Source organism: Anarhichas minor, unplaced genomic scaffold (assembly GCF_050575085.1).
Source record: "Anarhichas minor isolate MPS153535 unplaced genomic scaffold, ASM5057508v1 ptg000026l, whole genome shotgun sequence".
Lineage (NCBI taxonomy): Eukaryota > Metazoa > Chordata > Actinopteri > Perciformes > Anarhichadidae > Anarhichas > Anarhichas minor.
In genome coordinates, this window is record NW_027466472.1 from 11,422,618 (window position 1) to 11,439,834 (window position 17,217).

General features: G+C 42.9%; 3 protein-coding genes across 5 annotated transcripts; 1 reads left to right on the forward strand and 2 right to left on the reverse strand.

Moving 5' to 3' along the window:
• The first annotated feature begins 728 nt into the window (after positions 1-728).
• Positions 729-12,256, forward strand: gfm1 (G elongation factor, mitochondrial 1). Its single transcript, XM_076100106.1, has 18 exons — positions 729-925; positions 1,074-1,226; positions 1,322-1,454; positions 1,763-1,967; positions 2,579-2,695; positions 2,923-3,073; positions 3,570-3,724; positions 3,807-3,891; positions 3,988-4,125; positions 4,434-4,535; positions 4,630-4,686; positions 4,785-4,922; positions 5,340-5,422; positions 9,135-9,297; positions 9,423-9,567; positions 9,650-9,810; positions 9,928-9,981; positions 10,299-12,256. Exons 1-18 carry the CDS (start codon positions 851-853, stop codon positions 10,428-10,430), a joined length of 2,247 nt encoding a protein of 748 aa, XP_075956221.1. The 5' UTR covers positions 729-850; the 3' UTR covers positions 10,431-12,256.
• On the reverse strand, positions 5,465-11,115 carry lxn (latexin). Its single transcript, XM_076100113.1, has 7 exons — positions 10,948-11,115; positions 7,763-7,939; positions 7,614-7,676; positions 6,812-6,986; positions 6,391-6,527; positions 6,190-6,252; positions 5,465-5,775 (listed from the first exon to the last, which is right to left on the reverse strand). The coding sequence occupies exons 1-7, from the start codon at positions 11,098-11,100 to the stop codon at positions 5,656-5,658; spliced, it is 888 nt and encodes a 295-aa protein (XP_075956228.1). The 5' UTR covers positions 11,101-11,115; the 3' UTR covers positions 5,465-5,655.
• neu4 (sialidase 4) lies at positions 11,918-16,546 on the reverse strand. 3 transcript variants are annotated; one of them, XM_076100108.1, is made up of 4 exons: positions 16,509-16,546; positions 15,164-15,416; positions 14,298-14,553; positions 11,918-13,301 (listed from the first exon to the last, which is right to left on the reverse strand). In XM_076100108.1, exons 2-4 carry the CDS (start codon positions 15,362-15,364, stop codon positions 12,307-12,309), a joined length of 1,452 nt encoding a protein of 483 aa, XP_075956223.1. In that variant the 5' UTR covers positions 15,365-15,416; positions 16,509-16,546; the 3' UTR covers positions 11,918-12,306. The 3 variants fall into 3 exon arrangements, with proteins under 3 accessions (XP_075956223.1, XP_075956222.1, XP_075956225.1); XM_076100107.1 differs by lacking the exon at positions 16,509-16,546 and adding an exon at positions 16,306-16,481; XM_076100110.1 differs by lacking the exon at positions 16,509-16,546 and having other exon boundaries at positions 15,164-15,664.
• Between the last annotated feature and the right edge of the window lie 671 nt (positions 16,547-17,217).

Consider the following 17,217-nt stretch of genomic DNA (forward strand, 5'->3'; position numbering starts at 1 on the left):
TTAAAAGTGCTGCCTTCACTTACACCTTGGATATTTTCATTGTAGCCACTCAAATAGTCTGCTTCCAAAAAATATATCAAATCTTTATTGAGGACATTTCAAATGAGCAACATTCATTTTCACTCTGTGAACTCTAAATAACGTACTATTGCTATATTACTGGTTCAATCAAATATCACTAATTTCTTCTTTGTTGTGCTTAAAAAATAAAAATAAATGTTGGAAATTATAAAACACGCAGGCTAATGAATGGTTATCACACAAATGTTGACAGTCCCATAGATGTATATGGACAATTACATTGTGAAATAACTTAAGAAATCATTCCAACTTAATCCAACTGCAATGAATTATTATTATTATCATCATATCGTATTATCAGGGCTCTCTTTTTAATTTGCCATCCCATTTATTTACATAGTTTATAATCCTAAAACTCCCCGAAGTGAATTGTTTATTTCATAACGTCGTCTTTATTTATTTTTTTATTTAATATTGACTGAATATAAGATTATAACATGTTGTTTTTCAATCTGTTTTGAGTTTGATGTGACTTTTATCCTTAAACAGAACAAATAACATCCACATCATTCTCTCACACACACACACACACACACACACACACACACACACACCTTTTCCGTCATTGCTACTTTGCTTCTCTTTAAAGTATCTTTGCAACGCAACGCAAACATTTGTACTTTTGGCACATCTGAGCCTCCGTAGATGCGGAAGTAGTGTTTCACAAGCACCAGGGCCCCGGCGTGACATTCACCGGGTTGTCTGAGTCGGGGGTTGTATAAAGAAGGAGGACTACGACCACGCTTTGCTCGACCAAGCAGTCGTCAACATGAGAGTATTAAAAGCGGGCTTGTGTTTGGCAAAAACGCATCTTTTGGCGCCAGGATGCGTCACTCTTAAAAAGGTAACATTGGGTAACCCGAGCTTTCTGCTGTTGAACTGATTTGACATCAAGACTCCTAAAACTCTGCCATCAGCCCATCGCATTTCACAATCGGTAAACAGACAGACGGGGGTTGATTATTGATCTTCCTTCTGTTTCGGCCCTACAGGTGCTCATCAACAGCTGTCGGACATGCTCCTCTGGTTTCTTTCCCAACGAGAGGATCCGCAACATCGGGATCTCAGCTCACATCGACTCAGGGAAGACCACCCTGACCGAGCGTGTCCTCTATTACACCGGCAAAATAGCACATATTCACGAGGTGAGCGCCGGGACGGGCCATGCTTGCTGTCAGGTGAGGTTTACAGGTGCACAGTTCATCATTCATGGGCTGTTTTCCTCCTATGCGGTGTGTAGGTGAAGGGGAAGGACGGTGTAGGAGCCACTATGGACTCCATGGAGCTGGAGAGACAGAGAGGCATCACCATCCAGTCCGCTGCTACATACACTGTGTGGAAGAATCACAACATAAACATCATTGACACACCAGGTATTAAAAGTTGTATTTGATTTGGGGACAAGAGTTTGCTGATTATGACCTCCTGTTACTCAAATGCAATAATGGATGTAAATATAATTAGTTTTATCTGTGCTTATGATAGAGGTTGTTGTGCTTGCCTGGACGCAGACAGCGTGTCCTATGGTGGTTTATCTGATGTCATTATTTCATCTGGACTGTGCAGCTTCTAGCCACCGTGTCAGCGAGGGTCGGCCCTGCTGAGGTGTCCAAACCTTTACCAGCCTTTACAAAGTCTTTTTTTATTTCTCTAAACATCACTGTCCACGTTGTCTCTCCAGGTCACGTGGACTTTACCATCGAAGTGGAGCGAGCGCTGCGGGTGCTGGACGGAGCCGTGCTGGTCCTGTGTGCGGTGGGGGGCGTCCAGTGTCAGACCATGACGGTGAACAGACAGATGAAGCGCTACAACGTCCCCTTCCTCACCTTCATCAACAAGCTGGACCGCATGGGCGCCAACCCCAGCCGAGCCCTGCAACAGATGAGGTAAGTTACACGCTCGTAGTAAATACATGCATACCTACCAGAGTGCTCCTGACAAGGTACACATAGAACCATCACAATCTATTTACCTGATACCTCACATAGATGATATTTATTTATTAAAACAATACGGTCTAATCACTAGTTATGTCTAGTATGTCTGCCAAACCGATGGATGCTGTATCATTACTATTTCATTCATTCAGCAGACAGTCAGAGGTTGTTATGAAGTTACAACACAGCCGGTAAAACCAGCTGAAACATGACAATAGAAATCCCAGATCAGATCACGATACAGATTGATATCTCCCAGCTCCTTTTGCGTGATAGTTCGTTTAAATGTAACTTCTACATCCATCCAGTATGCCTTTCCTGGATTTTTGCTCAGTTAATAGTTTTAAATAAACCGAACACAGGCGTGGATGCAACGAAAATTAGAAGGGAGACTCGCTGCAGCTGTGTTTTTTATGCCACACAGAGTAACAAGCTGAAGCTCCGTGCCTCTCTTTTAAGCTCTCATGAAATCATCATTCCACAAACAATGTTCTCATCGGCTGTGGTTTTCCTTCCTGTGTTTCTCTTCTCACTTCAGACTGTTTCTTTGCCTTCCTCAGAACCAAGCTGAACCACAACGCGGCCTTCGTGAGCATCCCCGTCGGCCTGGAGGGGAACACGCGCGGCATCATCGACCTGGTAGAGGAGCGCACCATGTATTTCGAAGGACCTTTTGGGTGAGGGATTGCCGTTGTCGTAGCTTGAACATGAACAGATCTGTTTCTGTTACAGAGTAGTTTAGCAGCAAGAATCACCACATATGAGACTGATTGACGTACAGGGATCAAAAATCATTCGAATCAGCATCTGTCCGATTACAGAGGTTCATTTCTACCCCTGTGTCACAATTTCTGAGATTGTGTTCCTGAACAATATGATTCAAACGGTTTACTCCTCCCTGCAGTGAAAATATCCGCTACGATGAGATCCCGGCAGATTTCCGCGCTGAGGCTGCGGACCGGAGGCAGGAGCTGGTGGAGTGTGTGGCCAACGCTGATGAAGCCTTGGGAGAGATGTTCTTAGAGGAAAAGCTTCCAACCAATGACGACCTGAAGGTGTGTGTCTTTAACAGAGAGAGAGAGAGAGAGCACATGTTTTCAGAAAAATATAACAAGGCCTTCAATGTTTCTGATAAAGTGCCAATGTTTTTGTTTTAATGAAAACATAGAACCGTATTTATCTCTCTCGGTAAAAGCAGTAGCACCTCACCTCCTGTCAAACTATGACTCGCAGTTTTAAAATACGTTTCACAATCATTTCTAGACATTACAAGTAGATGAGACTAAAGACTCTACCGCCATGCGTGAGCTAAACTCATGTCAGCGCGCAAACATGCTAAGGCCTGTCACGATAGTTACATTATCGACTTATCATACGACATGATGTCGGCCATTTTTGCTGACCTAGATATTGCCCGTTGTCTTTACATGCGTGTTAGTTTACATAAGAATGTCAGCAACATGATGCCAGAATATACAGCAGCGTTTTCCCTTGTGTGTGTGTGTGAATGAAGAATTAAAAACACTGTTGTGTCACTTCACTGTCTTCCAGGCCGCAATCCGCAGGGCCACAGTGCAGCGTCTCTTCACACCGGTGTTGGTGGGCACAGCGTTGAAGAACAAGGGCGTCCAGCCTCTACTGGACGCTGTCCTGGATTACTTGCCAAACCCCACTGAAGTCAAAAACTATGCAATCCTCAATGACGAGTGAGTACGGACCAGGTTCTATTCATAGTAGCCTTCCTGCGGATGTTTGTGCACTAACGTCAGTGGGTTTTTCACCTATTAGAGTTGTCAGCGAAACATCAAAGATTCAAATGGACGCGACAAGAGACTCTACACACCCGTATGTTGGTCTGGCCTTCAAACTGGAGGTAAAATACTACTTTATCTTTATTTTCGCATTTCTGCTCAAGAGGAATGTCTTAATCCGTCATGCTTTGTTTCCTGTGGGGCTTTCTCACTATCAGGCGGGGAGGTTCGGCCAGCTGACGTATGTGCGGGTGTACCAGGGCTGTCTGAAGAAGGGCGAGTACATCTACAACACGCGCACCAGCAAGAAAGTCAGAGTTCAGAGGCTCGTGCGTCTCCACGCTGACCAGTTGGAGGTGAGAACAAGTCGACGTCTGCAGCATGTGGGAGGTCATAGTTTTCCATTTGTGGGTTGCTGTTTAAACAGCATGACTGGTCAAAATGGTTAGGTTCCTCTTTTGGCTCCAGTCAAGTGTGAAGATAACAACCACATCCCCTGTGACACCAGACTATTTCCATCTTTCTCACATCAAAACAAGACATGAAACTGTTTACTGTTCAGTTCTATATGTCAGTATATAGTAGGACCTTTCAATCAGTCCTGGAAATGAACATCTTGTCCTCTTGTTTCCCATCATTTCCTTTCCATCCGTGCTGTTTTCAGGACGTGGATGAGGTTTATGCAGGAGATATCTGTGCTCTGTTTGGGATCGACTGCGCCAGCGGAGACACTTTTACATCCAGGACCAGCGCTAACCTCTCTATGGTGCGTAACGTCTCAGAAAGCATTCCTCTTTTCCTTCTTTATGCCACGATATGAGGAGAATATTGTGCTCATTTGTTATCATTCTGTCCCACAGGAGTCAATTCACGTCCCAGAGCCTGTCATTTCCATGTCAATGAAGCCGGCCAACAAGGTAAAAACAATACTTTAATTTACCCATACATACTGTCTCTAGAGTCTAAATCACATCTAGTAACTCTGCTCTCCTCTTGTCATCCTGCTTCTGACCAGAATGACCTGGATAAATTCTCCAAAGGTATTAACCGGTTCACCAGGGAAGACCCAACTTTTAGAGTGCATTTTGACACCGAGAGCAAAGAAACCATCATCTCGGGAATGGGAGAGCTGCATCTTGAAATCTACTCGCAGGTACCAGAGGATGTCCTGCATGTTTGATACAAGACGACCTGCAGTAAATTAGACACATTCGGACATATTTTGTCTCTTACTGGTGCTGCTTTTTATCATATTATTTTCAATTTGTGGAGATTTTGAACGAAAAAGTAACTATAATAGATACTTTTTGTAAAGATGACAGTTTTTAGAACTCCTTGCTCTTCATTGTCTCTCTCTATGGAGATGAAAAAATGCCTGTAGATGATTAAATGAGACATTGCTGCACCACAAACTAAATGCTACTGAGCTTCAGTGTATTTGGTGTAAGATCTCCAGACTTGAGGAAATCATCTCTATCCTTATATTTGAATGAATTACCCATTATAACAAACCTGACATGTCTGAGCTGTGTCTCTGTTGGTTTATTCTTGTTTTGGTTGGTTGTTTCAGAGGATGGAAAGGGAATACAACTGTCTCTGTGTGATGGGGAAACCCAAAGTAGCTTTCAGAGAGTCGATCACCAGCCCTGTACAGTAAGTGCTGACCTCCTGACACACACACACACCCCACCAAAAAATGGTATAAACAGTTTATTTTGACTAAAATACAAAACCAAAAGTACTACAAACGTACCACAATGTAAGGATATCATCATTATATATGATGGCTTTTTACATGCAGCATTTATGGTCCAATATTCTAATTCAGAATGGGAGCGTCACAATGTTATTTTGGTTGTTCTAGCAGTGTGATGGATGTCAGAAGTTTAGTTTGTGTTTGGAGGTTTTTCACAATGTGTCACACAGTGTGGCAGCTGTTCCATCTGCAGCACTTTAACTCCCTCTGGAGGAGACCAGGTGAACAGCAGCTTCCAGTGAATGATTTCCTGCCAAAATAACAGATTGTCAGATCAACACAATATATATCAAGTATTAAAACCTCACTAACTGCATCTTTAGCACGAGAGTAAGTCTTCTTCTCAACTAACTAGTGCCAGTTTACTGTCAGATGCCACCGGTACTGAAGTTATTAGCTGCTTTGTCAACTTATTCTGATAAACAATTAATATTTGTAGATATTTATCAAGGAAATATAGCAAACATTTACCATTTACAGTGTCATAAATTAGCTTTCATTGCAAATTCAAAATCACTGTTAAATGATTAGTTGCATATTAGTCTGAACAAGAAATGTTAAGTTGTGTAATCCATTCAGTTACGTTATATAGGGGGGGTTATGAAAATAATTGTTGATTTGATCATTTCCGTATATTGAAACATGTTTTATAATGAGTGGTTACCTGGGACACCATCTCATGCAGCAGTGTGTGACAGTCAAACTTCAGCTGTTCGTTCTCAGTCGCCTGCAGCAGACGAGGAAGAAATACAGCCAAATGAGAGAAAACGTGCGACTGTAATACAGTTAATAGATTGTGCAGATTCTTATATTATCTCTCTCTACTCAACAATCTAAGATTAACAATCTGATAAAACAAGCGTACCAGCTGCTTGATGTTGGCGACCTGAGCCATGTTGTACAGAGTGTTTTCAGTGGATTCCTTCAGCATGACTGAGCTGGAGGCCACGATGCCGAGGTGCCAGAGAGGCTTGTTGTCGGGTTCAATGTGACCGTAGCTGTCTGTTGGTCAGAGCGTCAGGAAGTGAGTTTGTATGCATGAGTGGAGCTTGTTTATGCAACATACAGACTTGTCATGTAGACATAAACTGTGTGAGCTCATGATGAACGGGATGTTACTCCATCGGGGTTCACAAGGTCAGCGTAGGAACACGCAGAAAACATAAATACTAAATGTTGAAATCCTCAAAATGCCGCAATTTGAAACGGCAGATGTTGTGCGATATGTGAGTTTGTGCGTCAATTCCGGGGGGAATAGTCCGCAGAGTTTCTTTTCTTGTACATACCAGGTAGATTTTGTGCCGACAGCAGGCTCTGGTTCATTTTGTACTTTTGGAACAAGGCCTCCTCCTGAGCTTTAGTGTTGCTTTTAAGGAGCTCCTCACACGAGACCTGGACCTGAGGCAAGCGCTGCTGTTCTCCTCTCAGAAACAAAACCTCTGCAGAGCAGTTCTCTGTAGTCTTTGTTTTTTAAAGCGGACGGTGGATTAAAAAGAAGCAAATAGAGAAAAAAACAGGGTTGATAAGTCCAAAAGTGGAGGGGAGTATACAGAGCAAAGGCGTAGTCCAAGCAAGCGAGTCAAGGCTGCACCACACTGCCTCCTTTCATCTGCTGTTTAGCTAAATCTTGTCAAACCAGCCCTCTGTAAAGCCAGAGATTACCTCTTAAAATACCTTTCCATCAGCACATTGTGAATGCAATGCCATCAAATGTTGACGGTAAATGCAGCGAGTTAGACACGGATTGTATTTCCCTGTTTGAGAAGTGAATTTCGATTTTCATTTTTTTTTTTTTTTTCACAGATGAACCAAATGAGCTTTTAAGTAAATCTGACAGAGCAGAGGGGTCAAAGGTCTTCAATGATTCAGGAACGGACTCATTAGTTATTTCATGTTTGCTCTATTTTAAGTTACTTTTTATTTACTGGACATTTACTGACTAATTCAGAAATTAAACCAGATCTAAGGCACATTTGTGAAAACTACCAAATATGTTAATGAACCCACTCTAGACTGAAGGCCTGTATCTAACCCATGTGTGAATCTCACTGTGTGATGTATATATATATATAAATAATCATATCTTACATTGCTGATGATCTCCTGCACCGAGATCTCCAGCTGATACTTCCTTCCAGAGTCTGCCACATCCTAACAGAGAAGTCACACATAACCAGAGTTTATAGACGTTAGAAAGTCACTGTAAACTAAACTACAACCGTTTCAGTTCCGCTGACCTCTGCGTTTCCACTCTGGACATTGTGCAGTCCGAACAGCCTGAACGGAGAGCCGTAGTGGGTGTTGAGGTAGTGTTGGACCACTTTGGCTGCCCTCCGAGCTGGGTAGTGATTGGGGTTCAGCTCTCCAGTCGCCATCACATCCTCTTCAGCCTCGTCTTCCGCTGGTACTTCCTGCTGCTGTTGCAGAGAAAAAGAAAGTAGAGTGAGTCATGAAAGCTGCTTTAATGAGCAGGGATGGGCCTCTAACCCCTGAAGGACTTTGACCCTCAGGTGTCAGCAGGGTGGAGCCTTCTGTCTCGGGTCGGTTTGTGTCCAGAGTAGGAAAGATTCAGACTCAAGGAGAACATCCATTGAGGGGAAAGCAAAGAAGTAGAAGTAAGAAGAAGTACAGGGGTAAGAGGTGTACAGCTGAAAACTTAATTCAATAAAAGGAGTCTTGCCTGTGACTGAAATGCTGCCTGTTACTTTGGCAGGTGGAAACGTATCTGCCCGCTGCTCCTCATGCAAGTGGAAAGATCACTTCCCACTTCCTCTTACACCAGAAGAGAGGGAGGACTGCCCCCTTTTTAAAGAGACAGAGCTCTTTTCTGATGTTTCCTTCCCATTGGCTTTAGAGAACAGGCAATGGAAGCAAATGTGGATCAGTCAGATTTGATGCTGCCGTCCTGCTACACATCCGTGGCCTTCCCCATGTCCTGTGCACGAGCACGAACTTAGTTTGCTTCGCTAGACACAAAGTGTATTTGATTAGAATCACTGACTGCACTTAAGTTATGAAGGAAATTTAATTCAAATCATTACGTGAGCGAGATATTTAATGCATTTTGGTGGGTCACACCAATGCGTTTCTTTTAAAAGCCAACACTGGTGTCTAATATTTGTCACCCCTATTGGCTAATACCAGCAACTGTCGTCTAATTATAAATAGTCTTCATGTAACTTTTTATTAAAGAACATCATGACGCATGACTTCTGTTGCTAAATCAGCAGTTGTGTTGAGCAACATACTCCATAGCGAGATCAAATGGCCAAACTTCTTCACTAATGCATGTAATACTTACATTTTTTTATCTTAGAGATGATTGTGTGTGAATGCTTGGTGTTTGTTTTGACTCATGGACTTTAGAAATTTAGATTTTATCGAAAGGTTTTTGTTAGTAGTAGCAGTTATAAGTTGTGCATTTTTGTTACTGACTGCTAATGTTTGTACTGTAATGTGATTTGTGCATCACTTCGGTGCCAACAGCGACACAGCCTCATCCATTACCAATAGAAATGTACAGAGAGGCTTAAACAGAGTGGACTCTGGTTGATTGATGGTTCCACTCTCTGCTTCAAAATGTGGATATTTTGTCCCACTTTTCTGCAGGTTTGACTTCACGCACAAGAAGCAGAGCGGCGGCTCCGGGCAGTACGGCAAAGTTATCGGAGTCCTTGAGCCTCTTGAGCCAGAGCATCACACCAAGCTGGAGTTTGAAGACCAGACTGTTGGAACCAACATCCCGAAGCAGTTTGTACCAGCTGTTGAAAAGGTTAGTCTTCCTAACTTGAATGTTGTCACAGTGAGCTTTGAAATAAGAGGATTTGCATGAACACTAAGTGAAAGCCGTACACTCGATTTGTCTCTCAATGCTTGTTTATTCCCATCATGCCGCAGGGCTTCAGGGAGGCCTGTGAGAAGGGGCCCCTGAGCGGGCACAAGATCTCAGGAGTCCGGTTCCTCCTGGAAGATGGAGCGAATCACATGGTGGACTCCAACGAGATCTCCTTCATCCGTGCAGGAGAGGGCGCTCTAAAACAAGGTGAGGGTTGCGTTAGATCTGACCTCCTGTTTCATTCCGTCGTCGGCACACGTTAACACTGCTTTCCATACGCTCCCCTTAGCGATGGAGAAAGCCAACACGACCATCCTGGAGCCAATCATGTCTGTGGAAATCGTTGCACCGCAGGAGTTCCAGGGGACGGTCATTGCTGGTGTAAACCGGCGGCATGGTGTCATCTCAGGACAGGACGGAGCTGAGGGATACTTCACTCTGTACGCTGATGTGAGTCCAGCTTTCAATCATTCACATACCGCATGTATCTGAAGTCTCGCAGCATTTATCTCGTCACCCTTCACCGTCATTTGTATTTGACTAATTTCAGCTCGTTTCTCCCAACAGGTTCCACTAAACGATATGTTTGGTTACGCCACAGAACTACGCTCTTGTACTGAAGTAAGTTGAACCTCCATATGTTTAGTCCATTATGGTCCAGATCAGGTGGTCTCATAAAAAGACATGCTCAGTAAACTCCTGTGTTAATATTACACTAACCCTGTTTACAATCACATTTGGATGATTCATTCTAGCATCTGTTAAAGGATATTGATTGTAAATTAAAGTAATAAAAATCCAGGAATTTGCAGACTTCTCTAACTGTTGTTGGCACAATATCCTCCAATCACTACAGAGGAGTCTTACAATTCTAAACAACTGCCATAGTTGCAGTTATAATTTCAAAGACTGATGTCCTCTATCTATTGTTTATTCAGGGCAAAGGGGAGTACACCATGGACTTCAGCAGATACCAGCCCTGCCTGCCAGCCTCGCAAGAGGAACTCGTCCACAAATACTTGGAGGCAACAGGACAGCTGCCCGCAAAGAAGAACAAGTGGAAGGGCTGAACACCGTCAGATCTACCCAAATGTATACTGCAGGACTTTGACCACCGTCCCTCATCTTCACACACATTTCTGCCCATCATCATCCGTGACAATCAGACTTTAATTTGTGGAGCCGTGAAAAACTTGTTTTGTAGTTTGAGCAACTTTTCTCCCTCATGTCTGACCTCTGTGGAAAACCTATTTATTACTTTGATTTTAGCAGCATTTGATCTTGTTAAAGAGGAAAGCTCAGTGATTTGACTTGAGCTTATAATGGCTTTTGTACTATGTACAGAATGGTCATGATGTAATAATGACTGCAACAAAAAAAAAAATATATATATATATATATATACCTGTCTTTTAAAGTGTAGTTCTGTGCAGATAATTTATGTCTCAACAACAAACGCCTGATTCTTCTTGTTCAGCAGCATTCTGTGTGGCAGTTTTTGGATATTTCACATTAACAACGCAATTGATCAGCTACAAAACACCAGAAAAAAGACGATTACAAATCAAAGTCATTGGCGCTTCTCACCTGCCCAAAGATCTCGGTTGCCTCCACCGTCTCTGGAACGCTGTTGGGATGAGCCGTCGTGTCCGCGGAGTCAGCTTCAGGCCTGATCATCACACCGGGGCTCCCAGTTACCCCAGTTAGCACAGCCAGAACCACGATGATCCTCAGACTCATTATAGGAGGCTGCAAAACACAGATGCTAGAGAAAAGGGAAAAACCACTTCTGTGAAAGAGCACAGGAAGGGAAATGAGCCTCGTATCAGTGTGGAGTTATGTAACGGAGGAGGTGGGAGCAGAAAGTAGAGGCTGTCCAGATCGTCCTGGCACAACCTGTTTATTTTGTTCCCCTCTTATCTAAACAAACTGCTCCACTCTATCTGGTTCTGTTCTTCGTTCGCTGTCATGCAACTCACTTAAGCTGTCGGCCGCTAAATGTTTCAACGGCCTAAAGAGAAGACCTGATTAGTTTAGGAACAGTTATCCAATTAGAGCAGCTGTGATTACTATGTGAGCTTGATGGGTTGCAGCCTCGCCTGGTCCACAGTGTGCCAAAGAACAACGTAGCAGGACGCTCACCGAGCCAAATTAAACATGGTCTGGCAATTTGGGGCCGTTAGGATGCAAAATCTACACAGTTTTAAGATTCGAGATTAGAAAAGGAGAGTTCTGAAAACATCCATAAAAGTGGGCTGATCACAGGAAAGGTTCTTATATTGTTCACAGATCATGGACCACAGACAGATAATAAGTAACCAAGGCTTATTCTGCTCTGCTGTCTCTCACAATTAGGTTTTGTATTTTAGTTGAAGATTACATTTTTTGATCAATTAATTTTGATGAAGATAAAAGAGGAGCGATATTCCCCTTGAGATTCCGTGTGTGGAATACTCCTTCATTCCACAGTCTAATATACTATATTGAAGTCTGTATATAGATTCTTGCTTTTGCTGCCTGTTTTTGAATCGGCAAAACAGTTTCAACGGGGAGAACGTCAATCAGGAACATTTTAATGACGCTTGATGTGTTCCACAAAATGAAAATTGACAAATGATCAACATCAAAACAAACATACTGAACTGAAATACTTAGTGAGTCGCACTGTGTTGCAGTTAATGTAACTGAATACAGAACATACATTACTCATAATAATACTGTGAACAATATTCTGTATTGAATGATGGACACACTCGTACTTTACTAGATAAACCTGTACAATCTTTTGCAGTTCAATAAAACAGCTCCGTCATAAATTAAGCATCACAGACTTTATGGCAGAACAGTTCTATTAGACGGTAAAGGTGCAGATAATAAAGTTCCCACTGAGTGTGAATAGAAAAGTTACTGGACTTTAACGCTGTATTGAAAGGTGAAAAACTACATTTAAGACACCGAGCACATCTTAGTCAACTTGCTCTTCTTCTTCACACGGGGCGCCTGATGGAAAGCTGCTGTTCTTTGACCGTCCTGTCCACTCGTACGATCCGTCTCAGAGACTTGATCCTGTCTTTTACATTCAGGGTTGTTGTGTCCCAGCTGTGCCTCCCGGGGCAGATTATCAATGAGCTCGTAGAGGGTGAAGATGCTGAAGCAGATCTCATCGTAGGCTGTTTTGGTGCCGCACTCGAACAGGCAGGCGAAGGCCACGGCGGGCGGTGCACCAATAGAGGGGGGCAGCTCCAGATAGGCGAGGTCAGAGTAGGCGCTGGGGCCCTCGTAGATCACCCAGGGGCCACGCCAACTGTCTGGATCCCGGGGAAACAGGCTGAGGTACACACCCAGATCCCTGCGCCCAGTGGTCCATGTTGGGTGGGAGTATACCACCCAGGTGGGGTTGAGGAAATACGGATGATTGGGTGTCAAGGAGCTGGTGGGAACAGAGGTGGTGTGATTTGAGTCAGTCATGCAGGATGTCCAGTGTCTGGAGTGATGTTTAGGTTGGTCTAAGTGATTGTCAAGAGAGTGACATAAATGTAACGGGGCAGGGAATCCCACAATGCTACCATGACACCCATTTCCAGGCTCCACCAGCCGCTGCACCAGCTGCCCCTCCCGAAACACCGCTCCGTCATCCAGACTGAGGGCCTGCACCCTGTACCCCAGAGGGCTGCGCGCATTACAGTACAGCACGTTAGTCCCGTCCTCTTCATCCACAGACACCATCTGACACTCCACGCTCTCCGGCACGGGCACCGCCTCCCCGAAACGCCAGGTTCGCCCGTGGGTGTCACTGTAGAAGCAGAAGGCGTGGGGACTGGTCTGGCAGAGCTGTCCGAAGCACTCTTTGCACTCGATGTGGTACGCGTAGGCAGGAACCAGCAGACGGCCGGACTTCAGCTGGATGCCGTGACCTGGGCCGAGGGCGAAGGTGGCCCATTCTGCAGGGACAGAGGAGAAAGTGACTTATACGTAAAGGATATGTTCACATTTGATCAAGTCAGTCTTCAAAGAAAACTATCCTTTAACAGGTTTAGTTATATCATATCATATATTAAAGAGAAAAGGTTCCCTAAAGTACAAACAAATATGTGTAATGTGATTCTTACAATAGATTTCATGGTATAATATCGCTTTTAATTTGTTAATTGAAAGTCTCTCTTTAGTTTCTAATCCAACAGCAGTGAGACAGAACTGTAATATGATGTGTGACCCGTCAGTACAAAGCCACATCTACTTGTGACCGCTCATCTCAGGTTGCATGATTTGATTGTGAACAGTTCAAAGTGTGATTTTTGATTTTTCAAATTGTGTCATTTAAATAATTTTAGAGGCCTGAAGACATAAAACTATTCAGTATTTCAAAAGTGAGAAGCAAAGATTTGAGAAAAATACAAATCTACAGATTAAATAGTCTTAATTTTGTGCAGCAGATCTTTGTTCTTTGTTTTCTAATCTGACAATAGATGATGATAAGGGGGCATTTTCAGATTTATAGTATTCACCTAAATTAAACGAGAGAAAAAAAGGATCATAATTGATGCATCAGAACCAGAGAGGTGATCTCTTTTTAATTTCGTGCATTCTTCTTCATTGTCAAACCTGGTGCCCACATCACCCACAATGCAACGTGTCCACTTATAGTTCAGTCAGGAATGCAGACTGTGTGTTATAGTTGTGGCTAATGTAGCCTCTAACTGCTAGCCTCAAGCAGAGGCTACAGAGGTCTGGTGAGCTCACTTCTTTCGAGCTCTGATGCTGACTCAAATGACATAATTTAAGGCAATATCACACAGCTCCCTCAAGGGTTTACTCCCCAAGACCTGTAAAATCAGTGAAGCTCCCTTTTAAATAGAAATCTTTCTCTGTGTTTAATATTGATAATAACACAAAGGAAGTCTGTTTCGCGGTGGATTCTCCCTGTTTGTATTCCTGACCTTTGATTGTATCTCCTATGACCCTCGTGGTTAGGTCGGTGATAGGACTCCAGGTGTCTCCGTTATCAGTGCTGCAGATGTAGCAGAGACGGGTCAGGTTCTTCCCCGTCACCAGCTGATAGGACTCCGAGGTGTGGCCGAGGACAGCGATGAAGAACAAGAAGAGAGTGTTTGTGAACTCGTCGTACACCGGGCACGGGTTCATCGACCGGTGGCCTGGCAGGAAGGCAGTGCCCAGGACACGCATGTCCTCCCACTGCAGCAAGGAAAAGGAAGAAGGAAAGGAGATTAGAAATGACGAGTCTAAAAGATATGATCACGCTACATTATATCTAAACAGATGGAGCAGAATGGTATATAGGCAAACACAAAAGGAAAGGTAGCATTCAAATTAAAGTGTCAGGTCACATATTTTCTCACCAATTTCATCATTTACAAACTTACGTAAAAATGTTCTTTCATCACTATCATTGTTGTTATTATGGTTTTTATTTCAATGTGTCTTTACTTGATCAATCTCAAGCACCAAGGAGTGACTTCATTGTTTATTGTTTACTTTTATGTCTTATTGTATCTGTATGATTAATGATGCTCTTCTTTCTGAAAATATAGTGTAGTTGATATACTGTAATGAACTTCCTCATTATCTGAGGCTTTCTTTCTCTGTAGCTTTTCTAACCTGACTGTGTTACCTGTTATTTGTGTATTTACAGTATATAGTTGCTTTTAAATCAGTAACTTGAATTTGGAGCTGTGCATTTTGACGGAACTACTACTCTTACTCAAGTAAACAAGTGCTTTTCCTTTTTACTTAATTAAAATCAGCAGGACACTTCAAAGTCCAGAGCCAGTGACTCAACACTGACCTCCACATAGTTCCTGTAGAAAGTTCCTCTCCTCATGACCAGCAGGTGAGCCTGAGAGTCGGACGGGCTGAGTCTCTCCTCACAGAAGGCCAGGAAGGTCCTGGAGCGGGACAGGAACTGCAGCGCTGGGACTCTGTACGTCACTCCGTTGGGCTCCTTGTGAAAAAGCACCGACCTCGCTGGGAAATAGGGCGACCTCATACTCTCTGGTGTGTGTGTATTTCAGGGTAACTCCAAATCTTCTGAGAAGGAGCTAAACAAAGATAGACAAACATTTATTATGCAGAGGAAATGTGTAAAAGTAGATATGTAGGTATCTATATACAGATGAAATTGTTAAAAAAATTGTCAAATTGTTGTTTGTGTACTGTGGTGGAAAATTATTTTACCCACTGTTGAGTCTTATTAAACTGAAATGAAGAATATCGTGAAACAGGAATTGTCTTTAAAGTATATATTCTCTGGCCAGAGAAGAGGCACAGTTACACAGAGTCACTCAGTCTGTAGAAGTGTGCACTACAGAAGTAAAAATCACACCGAGTTATATACAAGAGTGATCAAGGGTGGGGGCCTGTGTACTGGAACATCCGGTTTCAGGCCGTGCAGGCCATGGTAGTTAAAGTATGAGAGGTGCTTTATCTGTGTAACAACAGACACACTGATATATAAGTCTTATCCTTAAGGCACAGAACATGTGAATATACAATAGGTACTTGTTATCCAACACAGAGAAGAAGAGGATATGTGTGCAGGCAGTCAGCTGCTGCATGGATCACAAGTCTCATGATGCAAGCATATGATAGACTGTTTCACAACAAGTACGTATATAAAATAGTTCTACTTATAAGAATATAAAATACACATAAGTATATCAAATTTCCATTAAACAAACAGCAAGATACATTTGAGCATGTACGCTAACACAAAGGATGAAGGTGTACTGAGTTCAGAGCAAAAGCACTTAGGCATTTACACAATATACTAAGTATTCAAATATATGGTGCCCCTGTTAAAGCTGCTAAACATCACATTTAGTATGATTTCCTTTTCAGTACTGCTTTACACATGCAAGACTATTTAATACATTTTAACACAAGCACAATGTCCTACATATGAATCTAACTCTAAAATAGGTCACTTACCTTACTTCAGTCTTTATCACTGAAGTGAAATAGAAATAGAAAAAGTATCGTTGTACAACTAAACTTGCTTCACGATAACATTCAACACATATCCAGCTGCTTAGTAAAACCTTCCGTGTGAATTATACACACGGAAAGTGTAAGTAGCATCTAATGCACATGCATCATTAGCAGAAAACTGTAAATAACTACAGAGTACTCACATTCAAAGTACAGTGTGAAAACTGCTGCTTCTCTGTGAGGATAATGCAGGATGTGTCAGCATTTGAATGTGTGTGTGTGTGTGTGTGTGTGTGTGTGTGTGTGTGTGCGTGTGTGTTAGTTTGTGGGGGTTTGAAAGCCATGGCCTCTTCTCTCTGTTCCTCATTCTGTGCGGCAGTATGGAAGGCTGTTCACTGACCCAGAAATGGACCACACTCATCAGATCTACATGCAGCTTTGGATGAATCAGCGAGAGCAGCCATTGTGGAAATGAACAATGATTTGTTGATCTGCCCCCTCTGTGTCCTGAGTGCTTTTCATTTTCAGTAAAATCTGCAAGATATAGTATGTAGCCTACTTTACGTTTACAAACATAAGCTCATGCATTTCCACATCACTGTGTTTTTTCCTATTATATGGCTTCTCAGGGGCTCAGCTCATATTGTACAGACATGCAGCTTGGAAATCTGTATGCCCTGTGAAAAGGGGATATTTTCCCTGAATGTCCTTTCAGGTAGCATTTCTGCTCCCCCTCCCACCAGCATCAACCCACACTGATCAAATGTTTTGAAGGGATATAGGAAAGTAGATTAGTGTTTGGGCAATGGTTGGTGTTAAAGATCTGACATTCCAGGCCAAAATTATGTAATTTTAAGGCTGCCAAAGAAATCCACCTGGCACGCTGAATACAGGGCATAAAAAAACCCAGAA